The sequence below is a fragment of the Leishmania martiniquensis genome, chromosome 28 (genome assembly GCF_017916325.1).
Source record: "Leishmania martiniquensis isolate LSCM1 chromosome 28, whole genome shotgun sequence".
NCBI lineage: Eukaryota > Euglenozoa > Kinetoplastea > Trypanosomatida > Trypanosomatidae > Leishmania > Leishmania martiniquensis.
Genome location: NC_090163.1, coordinates 1,004,657 through 1,026,213, shown reverse-complemented (window position 1 = coordinate 1,026,213; position 21,557 = coordinate 1,004,657). Strand labels below are relative to the sequence as shown.

General features: G+C 62.7%; 5 protein-coding genes across 5 annotated transcripts; all 5 read right to left on the bottom strand.

Moving 5' to 3' along the window:
• Positions 1-568: 568 nt before the first annotated feature.
• On the bottom strand, positions 569-3,166 carry LSCM1_03298 (uncharacterized protein; the record flags this gene model as incomplete). Its single annotated transcript, XM_067320844.1, has 1 exon — positions 569-3,166. One exon carries the CDS (start codon positions 3,164-3,166, stop codon positions 569-571), a length of 2,598 nt encoding a protein of 865 aa, XP_067177454.1.
• A 1,145-nt stretch (positions 3,167-4,311) lies between these two features.
• LSCM1_03297 (uncharacterized protein) lies at positions 4,312-9,576 on the bottom strand (the record flags this gene model as incomplete). The annotated part of the gene is made up of 1 exon (XM_067320843.1): positions 4,312-9,576. The coding sequence occupies one exon, from the start codon at positions 9,574-9,576 to the stop codon at positions 4,312-4,314; it is 5,265 nt and encodes a 1,754-aa protein (XP_067177453.1).
• Positions 9,577-10,968: 1,392 nt separating this feature from the next.
• LSCM1_03296 (uncharacterized protein) lies at positions 10,969-12,234 on the bottom strand (the record flags this gene model as incomplete). Its single annotated transcript, XM_067320842.1, has 1 exon — positions 10,969-12,234. One exon carries the CDS (start codon positions 12,232-12,234, stop codon positions 10,969-10,971), a length of 1,266 nt encoding a protein of 421 aa, XP_067177452.1.
• A 1,483-nt stretch (positions 12,235-13,717) lies between these two features.
• On the bottom strand, positions 13,718-16,357 carry LSCM1_03295 (uncharacterized protein; the record flags this gene model as incomplete). Its single annotated transcript, XM_067320841.1, has 1 exon — positions 13,718-16,357. One exon carries the CDS (start codon positions 16,355-16,357, stop codon positions 13,718-13,720), a length of 2,640 nt encoding a protein of 879 aa, XP_067177451.1.
• A 1,312-nt stretch (positions 16,358-17,669) lies between these two features.
• LSCM1_03294 (uncharacterized protein) lies at positions 17,670-21,065 on the bottom strand (the record flags this gene model as incomplete). Its single annotated transcript, XM_067320840.1, has 1 exon — positions 17,670-21,065. The coding sequence occupies one exon, from the start codon at positions 21,063-21,065 to the stop codon at positions 17,670-17,672; it is 3,396 nt and encodes a 1,131-aa protein (XP_067177450.1).
• Between the last annotated feature and the right edge of the window lie 492 nt (positions 21,066-21,557).

Sequence of the window (21,557 nt, the reverse complement as noted above, 5' to 3'; positions counted from 1 at the left end):
TCGCGCCTCGCAGACACCGCCATCCGCCTCTCCTCACCCTGTCAGGGCGCACCCTTTCCTCCTCGGATGCGCAGCCGAGAACCAAGCGCTCTGTAAAGCTTACCGAGGCGCAGGCGCGCCCGCGTGAGGGCAACGGAGGAGCTGCTACAAGGGGAACGGATAAGTGGGCGTGGGTGGGTGGGAGAGGCGCATGCCACGTGCATGGCGTCCTTTGTCTGGGATGGAGCACCAGCGTCACGGCGCGTGAGGAAGGAGAGGAGGGAGCGCCATGCGGCACCCGCCGGATGCCGGCGTCGAGACTGCAAAGGCAAATGGGGGAGAGGCCCTCGAGAGGAAAACAACGCGGCGGGAGAGACGACGGCACACGCGGCAAAGGAAAAAAGAGAGAGAGCCGAGTGAGCGGCCGAAAGCAACGAAAGGGCGGAGCGTCCGCCTGCAGCGGGCGCACACGCACAAAGGCAGAGAGAGAGGGGAGGGGGGCTGTAGCCGAGAACGGAAGTGAGGTGTGGAGGCCAGGTGCGCACACCATTTTCGACCCCTCCCTCTCTTCCCTTCCGCAGTACCCACCTTAGCTCAGCAGGGCGTTCGCAAGGTACTCGCGAACGTCCACGGACCCACCACGCAGTGCTAAATGTAGTGCAACGCGGTTGTCGGTTGAAATGAACACCTTCGCCTGCACCAGCACGAGTGTGCGATCCTCGTCAGCCAAAACACCCGCCATCCTCAGCACGTGCGAGGTCGTGGTTATCTTCTCCGGGACGCCGCCTTCAATGTACATCCCGAAGAAGTCTGCCAGCTGCTGCGCTGCCTCCGTCAGGTTCTTCATCGAGTGGAGCGCGAAGGTGCCAGCTGTCTCGTTGCCCTCCTGCTCTGCCCACTTGCTGTCCATTTCGTTGCCCAAGTTCATTGGGGTAACGAAGTCGCTCACGTCCACGTCAAAGCTCTCCATCGGGTACTCATCCTGCTCCCCGGCCTCCTCGTCCTCGCTCTCGGCCATGGAGAAGCGGAACGTCGGCTCCACCGTGCCGCTTGGAAAGTTACTCGGCGCGTATTGGAGCACCACGTACCCGTACCGGGTCTCCCCCGGGCGAATGCTCTCAATCGGAATCGCGTAGAGCGGCTCCACCTCCAGCTCCTCCGTGTTGGTCATGACAAGCACCTTTTTGAAGAGCATGTGGTCCATCATGTTCTTTACCTTGAACTGCAACACCACGTGCGCCGGGTATATGTGCTTCATGACGGAGACGACGTACTCGTTGTCGGCCTCCGTAATGAGAGACGGCTCCGTGCTCCTCGCCGGCTCCCCCAGCTCCCGCAGCTGCTTGACGTGATGCAAGGCATCGCGACCTTGTAGGACGGCCGGCGTCGGGAGCGCCATTCCAAAGGAAATCGTGTTATCTGGTGCAGCTGCGATGGCAGCCATCATATCCACCGAAGTGAGGCCGCCTATAGCGCCGTCCACCGACATCTTTTTGGCCGCGTCTCGAAGTGCATTCCGGTGCTGCAACGCCGCCGCCGCAACGTCCTCGACGTACGTGCGCACGAGTGCTTCGTCCTTCTGCAAAAACAGCTTCGTATACAGCACGGCGCGGTCGCGAACCTCGTCGTCGGAGTCGCTGCAAGAGCGCTTCAGGAGCGCGACGATGGAGCGGCGCAGGGACGGCACGCCTGCAGCGATCTTGGCAAGGGTCGTCACTGCGACAGCGCGGACCTCAGGCTTCTCCAACGTGGCGTGGTTGTAGACGTAGCGCACGAAGCGGCGCGGGTTGGAGCAGTGCGGGACACCCTCGCCGAGGTGCATCAAGACTCGCTTTGTGATCTGCGAGAACTCGCAGTCGTCGATAAACTCGGCCAAGTGCGTGAGCACGACCTCCTTGGAGCTCGGGTTGGACGTGGAGATGTCCAGCATCGCATCCACCACACTTTGCTTCAACGAGCTGCTGCCCTCATCGCTGAGAGCTCGGAAGAGGAAGGCCAGCAGCGTCTCGTACTTGCTTGGGAACTTGGCGTTCAGCACACGCATGGCATCCACAATCGTTAGCTTCAACTCGTCACCGAGCTCACTCATGTAGCTGCCCGAGGACAGTTGGGTCAGCATTCGTGCAATGGTGCCCTCTGTGCCGGTCTTCAGCAAGGACGTGATAGCGAGGGTGGCAATGACGCGATTCGAATCCAGCGCGAGCGCCTCCATCTCCGCGTTGATCGGTGCGACGGCGGTCGGGTGCGTGGTCGAGATGCAGCCGAGCAAGTACGCGGCAGCAAAGCGGAGCACCTGATTCTGCGAGGTCAGATACAGCTGGAGCACCGTCACAACCGGCGCCAGTTCCTTGTCGGAGACGTTACGCAAAGATGCGATCGACTTGGCGGCCTCGAAGGCGATCATGTCGCTGCGATGCAGCATGGAGGTGACGAACTTGTAAATCTCGAGGGAGCCGCTGAAGTCGTCCTGCATCAGCTCCGTGCACATCTTGATGACCAGGCAGACCGCGAGCGATGATCGGATGCGGCCGGCCTGGGCATCCTCGATGAGCCGGTCTACGGAGAGTCGGTCGTTGTTACGCATCTTGTGGAGCAGCGCAATGGCAGGGTACTGGGCCTTGGAGCGGTCGCGCAGCACCTCGTTCAGCTGCGTCGCCCACTTGCGTGGCATCTCCGGGAGGGTGTTGGACATGTGGATGCCGGTCACCAGTGCCGCTGTTACTACGCTTGGGTTGCGCGACGTCATGCACTCCACAATAGTGCGGTCCATGGAGTTGTACATGCTGCTGTCCATAATGGTGTATAGCGCGCGGATGGCGCTGCTCTTATCCGAGTCGCCCTTCTTCTTAATATCCGTCATGAGCGCGTTCGACGCGATGAAGCTCTGCTCCACGAGCGGGCTGAGCTCCTTCATCAGTATGTACTGGAGGCGCCGCAACTTTGCGTAGTTGGACTGCATGAGCTTGGTGGACATGAAGAAGATGTCCGTCGCCTCAGCCTCGGTGAGGTGCACGCCGATGGACAAGAGGTACAGTACCTGCGTCATGGCTCGGATGGACCCATCCTCGTCCAGCGGGACCTTGTTGAAGACGCGGCACTCCTGCAGCGCCGACGCCTTGTCGAGGCCCTCGAAGGGCAGGACGTCTTCTTCTTCATCCTCATCGTAGCGAGAGCCCGCGTCCACCATCGTGGTTGAAGTGGCGTTAGTGAGTGCGAAAGGGAAAGAAGGGGAGGGGAGGGAGGAAGAGCGCGCGCGCAGCGGTCGGTTCAGATACTTTGTGTGTGTGTGTGTGTGTTGCGGTGGTGAAGCTGCGGTTCGAAGCTCGCGTGATCAATTGTGTGTACGCGTGTAAGTGTGCGCGGGGGGAGGGGAGCGGAGGGGAGGAAAGCGGCATCGCCACGGGGGGAGAGGGGTGTCCATGCGCATGCAGAGCCACCATGCGCGGTACAGCAGTACATACGACAGAGGTGCACGTCAGCACCGATGCAAATGTGCTCTGGTTGGACTGCACTCTGTCGTCCCAGCAGCGAGTGTCAGCTGGTATGCCCCACATCCGAGCCACGCGGCGAAGGACGTGTACGAGCGAGCGAGAGAGAGAGCACACTCAAAGACACGAAAGAGGCCCGCTGCTGGTGCTGCCCTCTCTCTCGCTCGCTCGAGAGGGCATTCGATATTTTCTCTCAGATGCGATAAGTCGGAGGCGCACCTGCGCGTGTCCAGTCTGGCAAAGCGCACGCAGAAAACGGACAAGATAAGTCACAGAAAAAGAGGTGCACACCCACACAGAGAGAAAGACTGGCACAGGCACAGATATATATATATGTGTGTGCACGCGCGTCTGTGTGTATTCACCGGGAAAAGGGGGAGAGCGACGAGAAGGCGGCGCATGTATGCGCAGACTTCAGTGAGCTTCACGCTACCAAGAAAAAAAAAAGAAGCGCTAAGGTACAGAGGGAAAATAAGGGGGGAGTGAGAAGTTGCTGCCGTTGATGGTGCCACGCCACTTCGCTCCTCCATCCCCTCCTACTCCTACTCCTCCTCCTCCCTCCTGGCCAGTTTCCTTTACATCGAGAGTCCATGTAGAAAAAAAAAATGAGTCGACGAGCTGTGTGCGAGTTGGTGCACCCTATGGCGCACCGGCTAAGGCAAAGGTCTGTGGGATACATATGCGGGCATATCTCACGCACAGGCGGAGACAGAGAGAAGGTGAGACACGCGAGATGAGAAGACTACGACCTTCGAGAGGGGAGCCTCTTGTGCACACCACGCATGACGAGCGACGGCCCCACCGCTGTCTGCCGTACCTCAGAAAAAAAAGAGAGTGTGCAGGATCACCTGCTGCCTTCCCTGGCCACCACCACCTCCTCCCCCTCGACCTCTGCGCGGTATTCGTTGCAAATCCCGATGGTGGAGCGCACGTGGTAGCCGCGCCATAAGGCTTGAATGCGCGTCGCGGCCTCCACCTCCTGCGGAGTGTGGTGGCAGAGCGAAGAAGGGCACTGAGTGCTGCACTGCGGCGCAGGAGGCCTTGTCGCGGCTTGATCGCTCAACTTGGAATCGGCCGAATAGGCGAACGCTTGAGCGGCAGAGCCCTTCGTCGGGAAGCTCACGCGTCCCACCTCACCCGATGCCACGACGAGCTCATGAGACTCTGCCCCCGATCTTTCACTTGCCGAGGAGAGCGGGCGCTGCGCGCTACGGACCGACCCGGTGCTGTCGCTCTGCAACCTCTGACGCAGCTTATCTAGAGTGTTGGTCAGGCAGGAGAGGGAGGCTGCGCTGCGAGATCTTTTCTCCACACTCCCACACTTCAGGGCCGGAGTATCAGAGGGGACGAGCCGTGGGAAGGCGGGTCCATCGCCAACGTCGCACAGAGCGGCGTGCGTCACTACGGCAGCGCCGCAGCTGCTACGAATGGGTCCGGCGGCCGTCTGCGCAGCGATACTCGGCTCTCTCACAGGTGCCAGCGAGGCCGACTCGGCTACTATTTTGTGCTCAGAGAAAGCGGCGCTATGAAGAGCGGCCGCGCTAGATTCGGCAACCGCACCCACGCGAGAGGCGGGAGGAGGGCTTGGGACAAGGACTTCGCTAGGCGCCGCTACAGTCGCGAGCGCCTCCATAGGCGGCTCAGGTCGAGGCAGCCGGCCACGGCGCATCAGGTACGATCGAGCAGCGGCTTGGATGAGGGTAGCGTATGCATGCAATGTTTCCTGTGAGTGCGCCTGCTTGAGTGCGTAGCTGCGCTGCAGCCGAGCCCGGGACACGCACTGGTAGCCAGCATAGGCGCGCCAACATGTCTGGATGCGGCGAGCGGCGGCAATGCGGTACATAGAAGTTGGAGGTAGCTGCACGCCAAGTCGTAGCAGCTGTATACGAACGCGGTACATGCGGTAGAAAGACTGCACCCGAACAGCGGCACACTGAAGCACTGAGCGATGCTGCAGGTGGGCCTCACGTTCCGTGGATCGAGCCCCTTGCTGAGGGGCGAGCACCGCTCGCGCGAAGTGCCCTCTCCAGAGGCGCTGCACCGCCGTCGCGTACGCGTGCCGGTCCCTCAGCATAAACTTTAATAGATCGAACAGCTCTCGACGCGTGCGGTGCATGCGCCATGTCGCTTGAATGCGCACTGCAGCGTCGTTCTGCTTCTCGGCAAGATGGCGATCCGCACCGCGCATGCACCGCTGCGCTCGCCCGTTGGCAAACGCTTGTCGCGCGCGGTGGCAGCGAAAGGCCCTCACAATCTTCAGCGCCTGCGCCTGTAGGCGGTTTCTGTCGGCGCACTCCCGAGCGGCGCGGCGGCGCGGCAGCCACATGCGAGCCCACGACTGCAAAGTTCTTGTTGCCACCGCGACTTCCTCTCGTCGCCTCTGCAGAGCCAGCGCCGCAGCCCGGTCCCACCGCAGCTGCAGCAGCGCTTCTCGACCGCGCCACCGGAGTACAAACCTGTGTACAGCGCGTTGCCGTACCCGCGCGTGCGTGAACAGCTGAGCGAGCCCGCGGCGGTCTCGCGCGCCTGCCAGCACTCCCAAGACGCAGCGCATTCCTGCTTCGACGTTCTCCACACTGCGCAGATGCGTGCGCATGGCTGCGTCGTAGTTCGACTGCTGTGCCGTCAGGTACTCCTCCACGGAGCGCTGCATCCGGCAGAGCAGGTCGCCAACCGCCCACCGAGACCGACAGGCGCGCCACCAACGCTGCACAAAAATGATTTGTGGTATTCGCTCATGTCGCCACTGCTCCTGCGCCAGGCGACGGTGCACGCGGCGGGTGCGCAGCTCACGCCGTGCCAGTAAACAGCGCCACGCACACTGAAGGCGAATGGCGGCGGTCACGGAGTTGCACAGCTGCCTGCGTGCCAGGTGCATTCGCCACCAGCTCTGGAGAGTGACGGTGGCAGCCGCTCGTCGTACCTCGATCTTCCGCTGCAACACGAGGCTCCTGTACCACACCAAGCAGGCGCGTCCCCACACTTCCACACTGGCACGCTGTTGCACAAAGGCTTGGAAGATGATGACGCATCGCACTCGCTCTCGATGGGCACGCAGGCGGCGCAGCTCCATCTTGGCAGGCACGCACTCTTTCCAGTGCCGATAAGCGATCTGGATTCGGGCAGCGGCAGCGCCTCGGCGAAGGCAAGCCTCGACATCAGCCGCACGCCGGCGCCGCGCCTGCCGTGCAAGCTGCATCCGCCACCATGCCTGCACGCACGTAGAGGCGGCCCGCCGCACATCTGCGAGCGGATCCGCAACGAGACGGGAGTAGCGCACTTCCGTCTCCAAGTCCAGCTGCCGCAGCAGCTCCGAGGGTCGGACAGGTATGGCAAGCAGCGCAGGATCGAGCACGGCTGCGGTGGCGTCGCTCCTCCCGCTGCTGCGCTCCACCGCCTCTTCCTCCCCAAGACCAAATGCGCCGGTCGCAGAGCTACCCTGGCCCTCGCGCGACAACGAAGCTGCCGGAGAAGTGGCGGCGCTCGTTGCGCCAACGAGCAGCGCTGTCACACGTCGCCTGCGCGACGGTGCGGCGGATGCATCTGCCGACGGGCGCTTTGGCGAGACTGTGGAGCTAGAGAGAGGGCGTTCGTCGTCGCACATCACGGCAAGCGGCGGCGATTCATCGGCCACACCTGCTTCATGCTGCTCCATCTGCTCCGCATTCTCCAGCTGGGTGACGATGCCGTCACGGAGTCTGCGGTACCGGTCGTACGCACTGCTGGGAAGAGTGGTGACGAAGAGCGGTGCTGGCCTGCTAGGCTTGCAAGGACTCGTCGCACCCGATGAAGCGCTGAGCTCACGATTCAGCGTCACCGCTGTGGCCTTGTTTAGTGAGGCAGCACCATTTGCGTGCTCCACGAGCGCCACGTCGAGGCGCAGTGACGCCAAGGCATTCATCGAGTCGGCGCTTGTGCCTGCCGTTGTTGCTGCGAAGATGAGTTGCCGAAGTGAGTCCGAGACGTCGTCCGCACCGTCTCTGCTCACCGGCGACACCATCCAGGACTGCCGCGCCCACACGCTGTCACCCCCTTTTCCGTGGCACAGCAGAGCCACGAGGATTGGCGGAATCGGCGCAGCTGTTGAGGCGGCGATGGCCGCAGACAGGGGTGGCGGTGACGCACCAGCGCGCAGAGCCACACTTGCCCAGTACCGCAGGGGCGCTCCCTTTTGGACTTCCCGCACATACGCCCTCACCTCCGCCGGCAGAGAGGCGCTGAATGAGGGTGAGGTGGTGAGCGCCTCAACCAGCTCGTGCATCGTGACAGTAGTGGGTGTAGCACCACCCATTCCCGCGGCCGCGGTCGACGAGGGGCAGGAAAGAAGCAGCTCCTGCGGCACATACGGCAGCAGCAGCCGCGTTGGGGGCCCATTCGCTGCGGTCATGGGGTGTGTCTCTGCGGTGCTGGCACCAGCATTGGCCCTCGCCTGAGCTGCGGCAAGACGGCGTTGGCACGCCCGCTGTGCCTCGTCGGCACCGCTCAGGTACCGCTCCGCGCAGGCGCTGGCGAGCTCGCAGTGATACAGCTCTGTGGGGCCCTGGGGTTCACACCAGGCCGCCATGGCAGCGATGAAGTGGTGGCCGCGAATCAGCTGCAGCGCCGCATGCGCGTGCACAGCCGCGGCGGCACTGCAAGCGTCGCCGGCATCGTCAGTCCCCTGCAGAGGCTGCGCGCACGCAAGATAATGCCAGCTCAGCTCCATGAACCGCGCCATCGCCTCCGCTGCATCGTCGTAGCTGCCGACCCGAAGAAAGGCCACCGCCAAGTTGTACAGCACCGACATGCTCCACTCGCTGTCGGACTCCGCCAGCGCTTTCAGCAGCTCATAGACAATGCGGGCCTCTCCTCCTGGCGTGGCACCGTCGCCGAGGCACACAGCAGCATTCGTGCGAACAGCACAGCGGAGGAGACGACGGACGACGGCTGGTTGCTGGCGCTGCTGCTGATCGCCGCACCGACTTTTCCTTACACGGCCTGACGGGAAGCACGAAGGGGGGTCGCGGATTGGACGCGGCGCCGGCGACCTTGCCCGGCGGCGGCGCTGCTGCCGCTGCGGGGGTGGGCGGCCCTCCTCTGCCGCCGCGGCGCTGTCCGCCGTCCACTCAGTGAACAGATCCTCTGCCGAGTTCTTCGCCAAGTAGCGCATCGCGGCTTGGAAGTATGCCTCCTGAACCTGAATCGGCTCGGCGGCTGTGCTGGACCGCACACCGGCATTGGTGGCAATGGTGGTGTACGCCTCAGCAAGCCGCTGGGCGGTCTTAGCCGCCCACGCAGTGCCGGGGCCACCAGATGACGGCGCGCTCGGGGCAGCGCGCGCTGACGCAGCGCCGCCAACCGCGACGCCCCCACCGCGCCCACTTTTAAACTTGGCTTGATAGTCCTGAACGCTCTTCAGCGTGCGGCTCAGCAGCACCAACGCTCCGACGGTGTGCTCCGCCTGTAGCAGCTGGCCGGCAGCCGCCTCGTTGTTCTCTACCTCCTGCTTCAATGACTGGAGCCCTGTGCGTCGTGAGGCCTGGCTGCTGAGAGGTCGCCTCTCCGTCCGCCCTGCACCGCCTCCCCGCGCAGAGGTGGGGCTCCTGCCCTTCGGGCTGACGGTGGGCTGACGTGCTTGCCGAGAGGACGAAGCTTGCACGCGGCGGTGACGCGCTAGGGAGCGGCCAGCGGACGGGGGCCGCCGAGGCACTGGGCTGAGAGTCGGGGATACTAGTTCATCGCTGTTCCTAAAGGCTGCGGGGGCCCCGGGCGCAGTCGGGGGACGCCGGCCAGGCGTCTCGACCACTGCTGGAAGCGCTCCAGGGAAGGCTCGCCGATCTGATGTGGGCACCTGCTGCAGCTCCTGGCGGCCAGATGGCGGGCGTTGCCTTCGTGGGTGCAACGCCCCAGTGGTCTCGCTCGCCGACGCGAGCCTGGTGTGTATCGGTGGAAGGGGTCCACCGCCACGAAAGGCGCTGCTGTCGCGCTCGCCCTTCTTTGGCTCTCTCCATCCCGCCTCATGGCCCACTGCATCAGCAGCACGTGCGGTGCCGGCAGCCTTTTCTGAGGATGCGGGTGCGCGGCGCGCGTCATGCGGCACGACCTGCTTTAGCTGCGTCTCAGTCAGCATTCACAGCTGAGAGGCGGAAGAGGGCACACTGAGTAAGTCGCTCCGCGCCACGAGAGAGGGGAGTGCAAGAAGATGCTGCGACAAGTCGTCAGAAATGGGGCACGAGCACACTCGGTCATGCGTTCGGGTGGTATCGCTTTGGCCCAGCGCGACGCACCCGTCTGCACCGCTGTGCGGGTGCGCTTGGCTGCTGTCTCGGTCTTCTTATGGCGGCCAAAGACGCAGCATGAGCCGCGCCTCTTGACACCTGAGAGAAGACGAAGAGCACTGGTGTGTGTATGTGTGTGTTGGGGGGCGCGAAGAGGAAGGACGGAGCGAGGGTGAGGGAGACGCAAAGCCCGCAACGAAAACGGGCCGGAAAGAGAGGAAAAAGGGGGTGTCGAGCTGAGACGTACAGAGAGCGGTCCTGTCCCTGTGGGCACTGAATGGGCGTGTGTCTGAGTACGTTTCTATTTCGTGCGGCCCCCTTTGCCTCTGCTGTGTCTTGCGCCCCCTCTCCCTCTTCCCCCCTTCGCGTCCGGCAGCGAGGACCTCGCGGCGTTGTGCGGTGGGTGCTCGGGAAGAGACGGCGCGGGGGGGGTTGGCGGAGAGGGAGAAAGCCACTCCAATCACACCAGTAGTAGTGGTCATGGGAATCGTCAACCAGGAGGAGAGGGGAGGGACGGAACGCGCCGCAAAGGGTCTGTGCACCGACGAGCGGAGGATGCCTAAACGGCCCCAGCTCACACAGGGAGGAAGCCAAGCCGTCGCAAGAGGCGGCAGCGGCACTCATTAAGTGCACCGAGCAGCCCCCGGCCGCTTCTCGCTCACTCGCTCACAGACTGTCAGTAGAAGGACGGCTCCGGCCCTCTTCTTCTGTGTGCATGTCAACGGGATGTGCGTGCACCTAGCGAAGTGCCCGCCGATGAGGGAGGTGTTTCCTCCTTACGTGTGCACATCCAACAGCGTGTCCGAGTCGAAGGGAAAGGGTTGCCATAAACGAGGAGTGGATAGGCACCGTCACCGCTGCCGCGTGCCCCCGACTCCCTCGCTGCCTTCTTTGTTTCCCATACCTGCGGCATTATCACGCACTCACACACACACACACGCGCAAGCGCTGTGTTTCTTTGAGCCCCACCCGCCCACCTCTCCATGTGCACAGATGCGCATTCCCAACAGCGACCACGTACACAAGGCATGCTTGTCCTGCTCACGCAGAGGAGGAGCGGGTTCCCCGTTTGCAGGGCGCTCCCGGCAAAGATGGGTTAAGCAGCGATGCATCTGCACTGCGTGCGCGCGCGCCAGCAGTGGGTGCACAATCGCGAGTACGCGCCCGCCACGGCCTCTGCAGAATAGCGGATGTGACGCTGCGTACACGATCTTTCACCCTTCAAGAGAGAGCGAGCTGGTGCGTTAGTGGTGCGGGGGATTCCAACTCCACTGCGCCACCTCCAGTGACATCGTGGACACGGCTTTGTGGTCGGCTGTGGCGCTGAGCCACTCCAGCGGGATGCACCGAGCCCCAAGCTTCGCCCCCAGCAGCGCACCAACCAGCATAGCCCGCTGGCACGTCGGGCCACCGAGCCGGATCGCCTGCGCGACTCCCTGCGAAAACGTAAGAGGAACTTGAGCGATGCGGAGACCCTCACGCACCGTGGCGGCATCCGCTGCAGTACATCGCTGCGGCAGCCACCGGGAGCTGACCATGGCCGAGGAACTGATCGAAGCGGGACGAGTCTCTAGGTTTCGCTGGACGCTCGAGAGTCGTGCGCGCGTCTCGGCAGACGCGGTCACAGGGGGTGGCACGAAGGGCTGCACATCTTCCGGGAAGACCGCAGCCGTGCCAGGCACCGCCATGAATGCTGCGTTGCGTGTAGCATCAGGGTTGCTTTGCAGCTGCCGAAGCACGACCCCGAGTACGGAAAAGGTGTAATCCCGCACTGCGGCACGCTCGGCGGCGGCAGCAGCCTCAGCAGGCGGCACCCAGTCAGCCTGGTCACTGGTGACACCGTCGGCATTGTCCGTTTGGAGAGGTTTCGAAAACGCTGTAAGAAACGCAACAAAGGGTTCGAGATAGCCTCGCAGCGCTGCATCGCTGGCATAGGGGTAAATGGCGGGGGTGGCGAGCAGCGTGCAGAGGGTGTGCAAGAGTGAAGCATGCTCGGCGGTGAACGTCTTCGGCTCATTCACCGCTGCAGCCGCGCGGACAAGGCGCTCCTGGACGTATTCTACCGCGAACTCGCCGCGTGCGCTGCTCATGGCACGCAGCATCTCGAAGTAGAGCTGATACGTGAAGGAGTGGACAGGGAGGGAGGCAGAAGAAGAGATCCGAGACGATGAAGACGCGGCTGGAGATCTGCCTCCACTGTCGTGCTCCGTGTTGCCACGCTGCTGCATCGCACGCGGTGGCACACGCGCAAACGCCAAGGCGCTGCTCTCTGCCACAGCCACGGCGGTTCGCACCGATCCTGTCGCATGCGCTTCCTCCAGCGCGTTTTTCAGGTACGCCTCGACCTCCTCCGAGCTGTAGCCGTTTAGCGGGCGCGCTGCCGCATCTGCTACGGCCACCCCTACAAGCAGCCCCACTTGCTTCTGCTGCACCATGCTGAGTTGCTTGAAGCTGTTCTGGTAAAAGTTCTCCACCACCGGAGGCGGCGTGTGAGAGAGCGTGGCGACCATGGCGAGCAGTACCGCACAGGCGGCCCGCTGCTCTGTATGTTGTGATGCGTGTGCGCAGCTCGTCGATGAGAGCCCTCAGTCACGGCTGAGGGGGAGGGGGATAGGGCAAGAAAGGTAGGAGCGCGTGCAGCCACTCGTCTTCCCCAGTGCGTCTGCGCACAGTCCCCCCACCAGCAATGCAGCAAAAGTTGATAAGAGGGCGGCTGTGTGGCAGTGCGTGCGTACCGGCGCGCGGAGAGAGAAAGGGGCGGTAAACTAAATGTAAGTTTCCCGGGAAGGGAGGGGGGGTCGGCATCGCGTCAGCCGATGGGCCCATGAAGGCAGAAGACAACGAAATGGTGAGGGGGGAGGGGAGGGTAAGTGGTGTGCAGAGAAGAGAGGCAACGCGGACGGTGATGCTTCACCCAAGGTGAAGGAAAAAAGGTGTGTTGGGGGGGCCACGGCACCGCCCCTCTGCAAAGGGTCTCAGAAGCGCCCATAAAGGGAGAGAAGCACGAGTGCTGACTCGTGTCGGCATGGCACATGCGCGCCATCAGCAAAGCCAACAAATTGCTCACCAAAGGCGTAGCGGTGGTGGTGGTGAGGGGGGAGGGGAGAGGGGAGAGGGGAGAGGGAGGGGAGGGGAGGGGGGAGTTGCCCTTTGAAGGGCGCGTGCGGCTTCTCACTTTGCACAGGCAGCGCGGAGAGCAAACGAAGTGCACAGCAGGCGAGGGCCTCCTTCGCTTCCTGAGCGTGTGTGTGTGTATGTGTGTGTCGTTGCTGTCCATCCCCCCCTGTGCTTTCACGCGCGGCGTGGGTGTGGTACCGACCGTGCACCCCCCACACACACACACCCCACCCCAAATACACACACTCGCAGACACACACAGAGAGGGGTTAGAGAAGCAGACGTTATGCACTGGCAGAGAGGTGAGCTTGAGCGCCGCCCCCTGCCCTCCTCTCTCTCTCCCTCACGCTGTGCGTGCGTGTGTGTAGAGGGCGCGCGTCGAATTTAGCAGCGCATCCGCCGACGAGCACGCGTACTCGTGCTCGCACAAGAGCTCATATGCAGGGAAAACATTCGGAGGCGGAGCAGAGAGAGGGAAGCTGAGGGGAAGAGAGGCGCAGATCCATCGCACAGAAAGTACAGTGCGCTCCACAGTTGTCATTCTATCGGCCAGCCCGTCCCCGCCGTCGCCCCCTCCTCTCCCCCCGCACGCACGCACGCACACGTTCCCCGCCTCCGCTCCTCCCGCCTTTCTAAGGCACGACAGCTCGGGCACCAACAACGCCGCGACGCCCCACCAACAGGACGAAAAAAGGGGCGGCACTGCATGCCGTCCCCGCCTCCATCGCCAACTCTTTTACCGGGAGCAATGAGAAGCTGTAGCCTCAAAACGTCGTTGGTGGTTTACATATATATATATATGCACAGCGTAAGGGAGATGGGGAGGAGGGGGGGACAGGCGAGAACGGGCTCTGCGGCATCCCCGCCCAGCTTTGCCTAGTTCTTACCAACGCGCGTGGTGCTGCTCTTGCTGCCTGAGTGCGGCTTTAACTTGGTGACGCGCGTCGGGTGGTTCAGCGCCGATCTCCCTTTCACAGAGGTGTCAGGCGAAGAGGTCATCTCGGACGCGTGTGGCATCGTCGCCGGCCCCCCATGTGGCAGCGCTGCATCGCCCGCGAGTTGGCTGTCGCAGGCTGCTGGCGCCCTCGCGACACCGTCGTCGAAGCCGTTGTCCTTCCTCAGCGAGCCCTGATCCGGGGCAATGTCATCCGCCGCCTTCTCCTGCGACGCGCTGTCGCTCACAGTCCCTTCGGTGAAGCGTGAGCTGGCATCCGGAACTCGGCTGTCCTCGCGTGGACACTGACGGTACTTCGGCTTCGCAAGCAGATCGGCGTTGCTTCGCTGCTCATGCTTTCGAACAATGGCCTCGATGGCCCGCTCCGGGTCGCTATAGACGGCCAGCCGCTCCTGGCGCGCCGTTTCCTGCAAAAGTTCACGCAGCTCGCCCACCTCTCGTCGCAGCTCGCTCACCTCGCGTCGCAGAGAGGCACTTTCTGCAGCGCACTCGCATCCGGTGAGGCAGGACGACGAGGGTGGCGGCTGTGAGTGAAGCCGCTTTGGAACTCGCCCGTGCTCACAGCGTGCGCGGTACCCGCGGTAGTGCCGCTGTATGAGCACAGCAGCACGCCGCTGCTCACGGTCCGCCATTGCGCGGTACTCGCCAAGATCGATCCACATGCTGCTCATCACTTCCTGCAGGCTACGCATGGAGATGAGAACCTCTTGCATGTTGGAGCCGGTGTCCCCAACCGGCTCCAAAGACGAGCGACGCTGACTCACACCCCTCGTTGTCGTGCCACCGCTGCTGCAGCCGCCAGCGCCAGTGACGCTAGCCTGTGCTGCTACTGCTCCTCTGGCCGCTTGAGCTGCCTGTTGCAGCTGGTATCGAATAAAACGACAGCTCTCCGCCTCCTCCTCGGACAGGTGCATGCGTGTCAACGCGCCGCGCATGAAGCGCTGAATGACGATAGCAGCCGCAGTGCGCCGCGACAGGTCCGCGTGCCACAGAACCGCCACTACCTCCTCTAGCGACCGCAGCTTCCTCTGCAGTGCTCGGACGAAGGTCGCCATGGAGGTTGACTGGATGCGCTGGCGGTTATGGCTCGTGAAAAGCGCGCCGCTGGAGCTCGGGTTCAAGGAAAGCTGTGTTTCCGGCGAAATCACCACGACGTGAGCACCAGGCGAGGGTCGGCTCGCTGCACTACGCGAGGACTGCACCGTCAGCGTCGCCTCCGTCACAGATGGCGCGCCAACTTCGAGCGGTAGGGAGTTCGGGTGCGTACTCGGCGATGCGCTCGAAACACCGTTGGGGGGGCGACGCGCGGGTGCCGCGGCGAGAATCGGGGAGGGGTCCATGCGGTACATGGGCGCAGTCACCTGTTCCACACCGCCAGCGCCGGCCCCCCATGCAACCCCAGAGCACTCCCGCATGGTCTCCTCCTCCTCTTCACGGCTGCGTAGGATCGTCATTGCGTCATGCGGGGGCGTGGCGAACTCACTCTTGCGCCGCAGGTACGCCTCCAGCTCGTCCTTCCGCTGCGGGTTCATGTATTCCAGAAGTGAGGTGGAGAGGGAGCCGCTCTCGCGGAACAGCATGATGCCCGCCACTCGCCGCTCGCTCGCCGTAAACTCCGCGTAGTCAACGGTGACGAGCAGCGGGCACAGCCATAGCAAGAAAGGGCGCCACCACATCGACTCATCCAACGTGCACCATGGCAATCCAGCGCATTCCCCGCGGATGGCGCGGCTATTCGCGGTCTTGGCGCCCTTTTGGACCAGCGTGAATGGGTTGAGAACGACCTGCAGATGTCTGAGGGTGGCCGCCAAGCCGCACAAGGGCAGTAGCGCTGTAGCGGTCGGCAGCAGATTCGAGTGGAGCGCTAGCGAGTGTAGCGAAAGGAGCGGCAGGCGCGCGTCGAAGTCAGACAGGGCGTCCAGCTTATTGTGACTCATGTTCAGCTCCTGCAGGTACGGCGCGCTGCGCAGGTCGGGCAGATCGATGAACGCGTTGTGAGATAAGTTCAGGGCGGTCAGAGAAAGCAAAGCGTCAGATGGATCGGCAATGGAGAGGGAGAGGCGGCCACCGCTACCCCTGCCACTACCGGAAGCGTTCGTAGAAAATGGCGGCGCTGTGCCAGCGCCTGGCCCGGATAGCCGCGAGGACGGCGCCCCGAAAGAGCCGTTCAGGTCGAGCAAGTGCATGCTGTTGTGCGAGAAATCTATGGAGCGCAGCTGCTTCAGCGCCTTGAGCAGCGATGCCGCATGTGCATCCACGACTCGGAGACGGTTGTAGCTGAGGTCGAGCACCTCAAGCGCGCAGAAGGCCTCAATGCCGTTCAGATGGCTAACCTCATTGTGCGCTGCACGTAGCACTGTCACGTGCTGCAACATCTGGTGGACGAGAGTCCCCGGTGTGGAGGTGAGGCCGCGGAGGTGTGCCTGCGTCACGTTCAACTCACGCACCTCCTCCGGCACCACCTCCTGTAGCATCGCTTTCCCAAGCGGCAGGTCAGACAGGTCGTGATCCTTGCCAGGGACAAAAGCAAGGTCGACCACACCGTGGGACGAGGCAAACATGGCGACAGCGATGACGACGGCGATAATGGTGACACACCAACGTAAAAGCAATACTGACGAGGGCAGCGAGTATCTGCGCAGTCGCCTCCCTCCTACTCCTCCTTTCTCCTCACTCCCTCCTCGGCTTGTCTTCCGCAACAACGGAAGGGAAGAAATGTGGCTGGACGAAGACTGAGTGGATCGGTTAAAAGGTTTATGATCACGAAACGTGTTCCACTAAGGCGCTGGTAAGCGTGGCGCATGCACATGCACGCAGATATATAAATACATATATATATGTGCTTGTGTGTGTGTGCGTGTGTGTCTGCAGGGGCCTCTTATCGGGTCTCGGTAGGTGTACAGATTGTGGGACAGCCCTGGCGAGGAAAAGGATTTGAGCGAAGGCCCCAGGCGCCTTGCAGCCCTCGGTGGCGAATCTAAGATGAAGTGAAGCAGAATAACGCGCGCGACTCTTCAACAGAGGGGATGGATAGAAGAAGAAAAATGGAACAGAGAGGCGCACAGTTTGGTGGGAAGAGACAGTGTGCTTGTGTGTGTGTGTGTGTGCGCGTGTGTGTAGAAAGGGAGGGATCAGTTGCGCAGGCATGGGGAAGAGCGCAAGAAACGGGGGTGAGAGGTGGAGAGGTACTGTAGCAGGCCTGCGGCTTGACCGCTGGGAGTGCCAGTCCACTATACATACCAGCAGAGAGGGAGGAGCGGGTACGAGTGGCGCGCACACCCACACAAACACACGCACGCACAAGCGACGCGGAGCCTCTCTCATTGTCTCGACAAGAGAGTCTCGCTCTTCGCCCCTCTGCACATTCAACGTAAAGCGCCAGCGGGACGCTTCTCATTCGCGCGCCAGATGCTGCCCCGCTCCCCGCCCCCGCATCATCCTCCTGCTCCACAGTTCTGCTACACTGGGCGCGTCCGGCCACGAAGCTCTGCCGTGATCCACTGCAGTAATTCCGAGTGGAGGCCCTCGGCCACCTCCGACAAAGCGCAGCGGTACGCTGCCGCGTGTCGCGCATGCATCGGCATCTTCCCTTTCCCACCCGATTTTGCCTTTAACCCTTTTCGCTTACCACGCGAGCTTAGCGGCACCAGCGCCGCATCTCACACGTGCTCGTGTGTGTGTGTGTCAGAGGGCGCCCCTGGCCTGCAGACAAGAGAGTGCCACAGACACCAATACACCCGCATAGCACAGCCGCCCTCCAGAGCCCCAATCATTGGCCTACTATACAGCCTTCCCACACCACCACCCTCCCACTCCCACACTCACCCACCCCATATCGTGCTGGCTTGGCCTGGGTGTCTGTGCTCCGCTTGATCATAGGAGAAGCTCAAGCTCGTGGCGCACGTACGTGTGCGCCGCATCATTCTCGATGCGTGGGTAATAGGGGACAAGGCTCTCTGGGCTGCCGACATAAAGCAGGTTGTAAGTGCGGCGGTAGATGTCGCGCACCTTGCGCGCTGGGTGGAAGAGGCCCTGCAGGAGATACTGCAGCAGCTTCCCAGGCTCGATCACCACCCGCGCGGCCTCGTAGTAGCTCACGACTGCTGTGACCATCTTGAGGCGCTCCTCGCTAATTTTCGCCTCGTTCTTTGCCAGCAACTCCACAAGGTTCGGGTGTATGAAGTTCAGCAAGTGCACCGCGACCTCCTCGAAGCCATCGTTGCCGGCCACGGCCAGCAGAATCGCGCGACTGGCCTCCACAGCCATGCGGCGCATTTGTATATTCGTCTCCGTCAAGGCCCTCTCCAGCAGCGGAATCATCGGGAAGACGTACTCCTTGCCTATCGGGCCAATCGCCTCGAAGATGTAGCGGATCGCTTTGAGCACCGAGTGCTGCACAATGACGGCCACCTGCTTTCCCTCGCTGATTTTGAACTCGTTCAGGAGGTACGGGATGATGGTGAAGGGGCCGCACTCCTTCGCGATGGCGCTGAGGGCCACGGCCGTGCAGATACGAATCTGCCGCTTGTCCTGACGGAAGTTGTCGACCAGCTCCAGGATGATGGCGAAGGGGCGAATCTTCTTCGCGATCACGCCAAAGGTGCGCGCGCATGCGTGCCGTGTCGCTCGTTGCGGGGAGTCCAGCAGCTCAAAGAGCCCGCGGGTGGCCAGCTGGTGCAGGTGAATCGCGTCGACATCCGCATCGTAGTTGGTCGCGATATCCTCGATGAGGGCAATGGCGCCGTTCTGCACTTGACTGTTGCGGCTCTTAATGACGAAGGTGAGACGCTTCAGCAGCTCACGCACCGAGGGCTTGAATCGGCGGGAGCCTAACTCAGCCAAGATGGAGCGCACCGCGCGCAAGTTCGCGCTCAGCGCCCGCGGGTCCGGGTCCTCGAGCCGCTCGTACAGGCTCAGCCCCAGGTCCTGCAGGAACACGGCGCCGTCCGCCAGCATGACCGTGTGAGCGATGCGTGAGACTAGGTCAGCCGTCTGCGCCCGCATCGAGGCCTCACGGTTCTCGCGGCGGCGCTTGATCAAGTCGAACACCTGCTTCAGGTACGGCCGCAGCCGCGCTGCAAGCGCGTTGCAGATGGTTGCAAGCACATTCATCACCAACTTGCTCGTGCCAAGCTCATCCTGGCGCACGGCGGCGATGGCGCCGTCGAGGACGAAGGTTACGAGCGTATCGGGGGCAGCCTCCATCCCGGTGGCGTCGACGACCTTCTTGATGGCGGTCAGCACCATGCGCTGGTACTCCTCGCTCTCATCTTTCATATCCGGCGACAGCTTGACGAGCACATCCACGCTGCCGAGCTTCTTCGCAATCTCGACTGTCGTCGCCACAAGACTGCCTGATGTCTGACGCTCCGCGGCGAGGCGGCGCACGCGCCAGAAGCCCTCGAAGAACGGCTCTAAAATTGTCTGACGAATGAACTGCGGCGTCACGCCCTCCGCCAAGACGCACTTCCGCACGACGGATATGAGAACGCGGCGGAACTCGTCCTCAGGTGTGCTGAACTGATTGACGAGGTTTGGCATCATCGCCGCCGTGCGAGCCTGCGCGTCGAAGGGGGACATGAGGGGGACCAGCGCACCAAAAGCTTGGATGAAGGGCGACGCCATGCTGCCGATGCCCTTCATGCACTCCTCGCAGATGACGTCGACCAGCGGTGCTAGCTCTTCAATGCCGTCCGGTGCCGTCGCCTCTGCGATCGCCGCCACCGCCAGGGCCGCGTCACGCTGCACACGCTTCTCGTCGCGCAGCAAGCGCTCCAGCATCGCCACCATCTCCGGAAGCGCCGCCATGAGCGCGTGGCCCACCATCTTCGCCAGCTCCGCCATTGAGCGCACGACTGTCTGCCGAGCGAGCGCCGACGGGGCGTAGGACATGTCGCGCAGCGCCGCCGTCACCTCCTCGGTACCGGCGGCGTAACCGACCACCGCCATGACGCGAGCCGTGTGGCGGCGCACTATACTCTCGGCGTGGCCAAAGTCCTCTCGAATCACCGCGAATACCGCCTGGAACCCCACGACCCGTGTCAACAAGGTCAGTACCTGCTTGCCGTCGTCCCGCAGAATGCGCTCGTGCGCCGTGAGCAGCGGCTCCACCAGGTGAACCACCTCCTTGGTGAACCGCCGCGCCTCCTTGCCCATCTGCTGCAGCAGCGACTTTATAAAATCGATGAAGTAGTGCTTCTCCTCAATGTTTAGAATGTCAGAGCTCCAGATGTAGCTCAGGCGCTGGAAGATGAAGTGGCTGCCAAAGATCGTTGCCTTGTCGAGGAGGTAGCGCGTGCCGGCGCGGCGTTGCATCGTGTCGCCGTTCTTGATCTTGAAGAGGTTCTTCATGAGGAGGTAAGAAGGCAGATGCTCATCAGGGATCTTCTCCGCCTTGTGGTACTTCAGCAGCTCGACGAACACGGCAGCGTCCTCGACCTTCATGGCGGGCATGCCATCGCCCATGTCCTCTGGGATGTCGTACCTGATAGGCTGCCCGTTCGCGTCCAGGCCGGCTGTCACCGACGACGCCGCGCCAGCCTGCATCGCGAACACGTCCATTGAACGCACGGCGATTTCGTAAAAGTTTGGCTCCTCGGGAGGCAGCGGGTTGTAGTCAGGTGGCACCACTGCGACGGTGAAGAACTCACTGGGTAAGATGCTGTTCAAGTACTCACTCGTGAGTCGCTTGTTCTTGCGGCGCCACTCTTTCTCCAGCGCCTTCGCCTTGGCCTCGATGGCCGCCGTCGTGATGGACTGCGTCTCCACAGAGGAAGCGAAATGTGACTGCAGCGGTGTCTCACCCTCGTACTGGTAGTTCGGGGTGGCGCCGAAGGCTGCCCCGGCCGCCGGGGTCGCCCCAGTGAACAGAGGGGTGACCCCGCCTATGCGCGGGGTGCTACCGCTGGCGAAGAGGGGCGTGCTGCCGCCGGCTGTGACGCCACTGCTGCCCATGCGTGGTGTGCCAAACGTGGAAGGCGTGCCGCCGCCCATGCCGCTGCTTCCGCTGGCACCGAAGGTCGGTGTTGGAATGAAATCTGTCATATAAGGCGTCGCGTTTGGGGTCGCCATGCCGCGCCACGTGGACGTCTCACTAGATAGCACTGGTGTGCGGCGTGGCGTGTCGGCGCCATACTGCCGCGGCGTAGCCGAGCGCCAGCGCGTCGCCGTGGGCGTCATGCCGCCAACTTCGCCGCCGCCGAAGCCTGTCGGGTCCTCCCAGCGGTGCTTCTTTAGAGCCTGCGGCTCTCCTCCCTCTGCATTCGCCATAGTGCAGCACACAAATAATTGTTAGTGGAGGGGGGAAGGCGGTGAATGTGCACTGTTCTGGGCGCGAGTGTGCTTGTCAGACTGCTGAAGGAGCAGTGACCCATGTGCGGATGGCAGGAGGAGCGCAGAGGGAGGGGAGGGGGAAGGGAGGAGGCGGTGATAGCGGTGGGTGGTGGCAGTGTACACGTACCATCGCGCAGAGTGTGCCATGCACGCGATGGGGAAAAAAGGGGCCGAGAGAGAGCCCGAGGCAGGTGAAGAACGGGAGGCGTTAAGAGGAAGTGAGACACGCGTTCGCGCGTGTGCGGGAACGCGGGAAGGATAGATGGCATGCGTCAGCGTAAACGAGGACCGCCTCTCGAGTGCGCCTCGCGTGAGGTGACGCACATCACAAAGGAGTTGCGGAATGAGAAAGCGTGCACGCGCGCTGGTGAGGTGTACCGGAGCCCGTGCAGTTACGCCGTCTCCACACACAGTGTGCTCTTCCTCTCG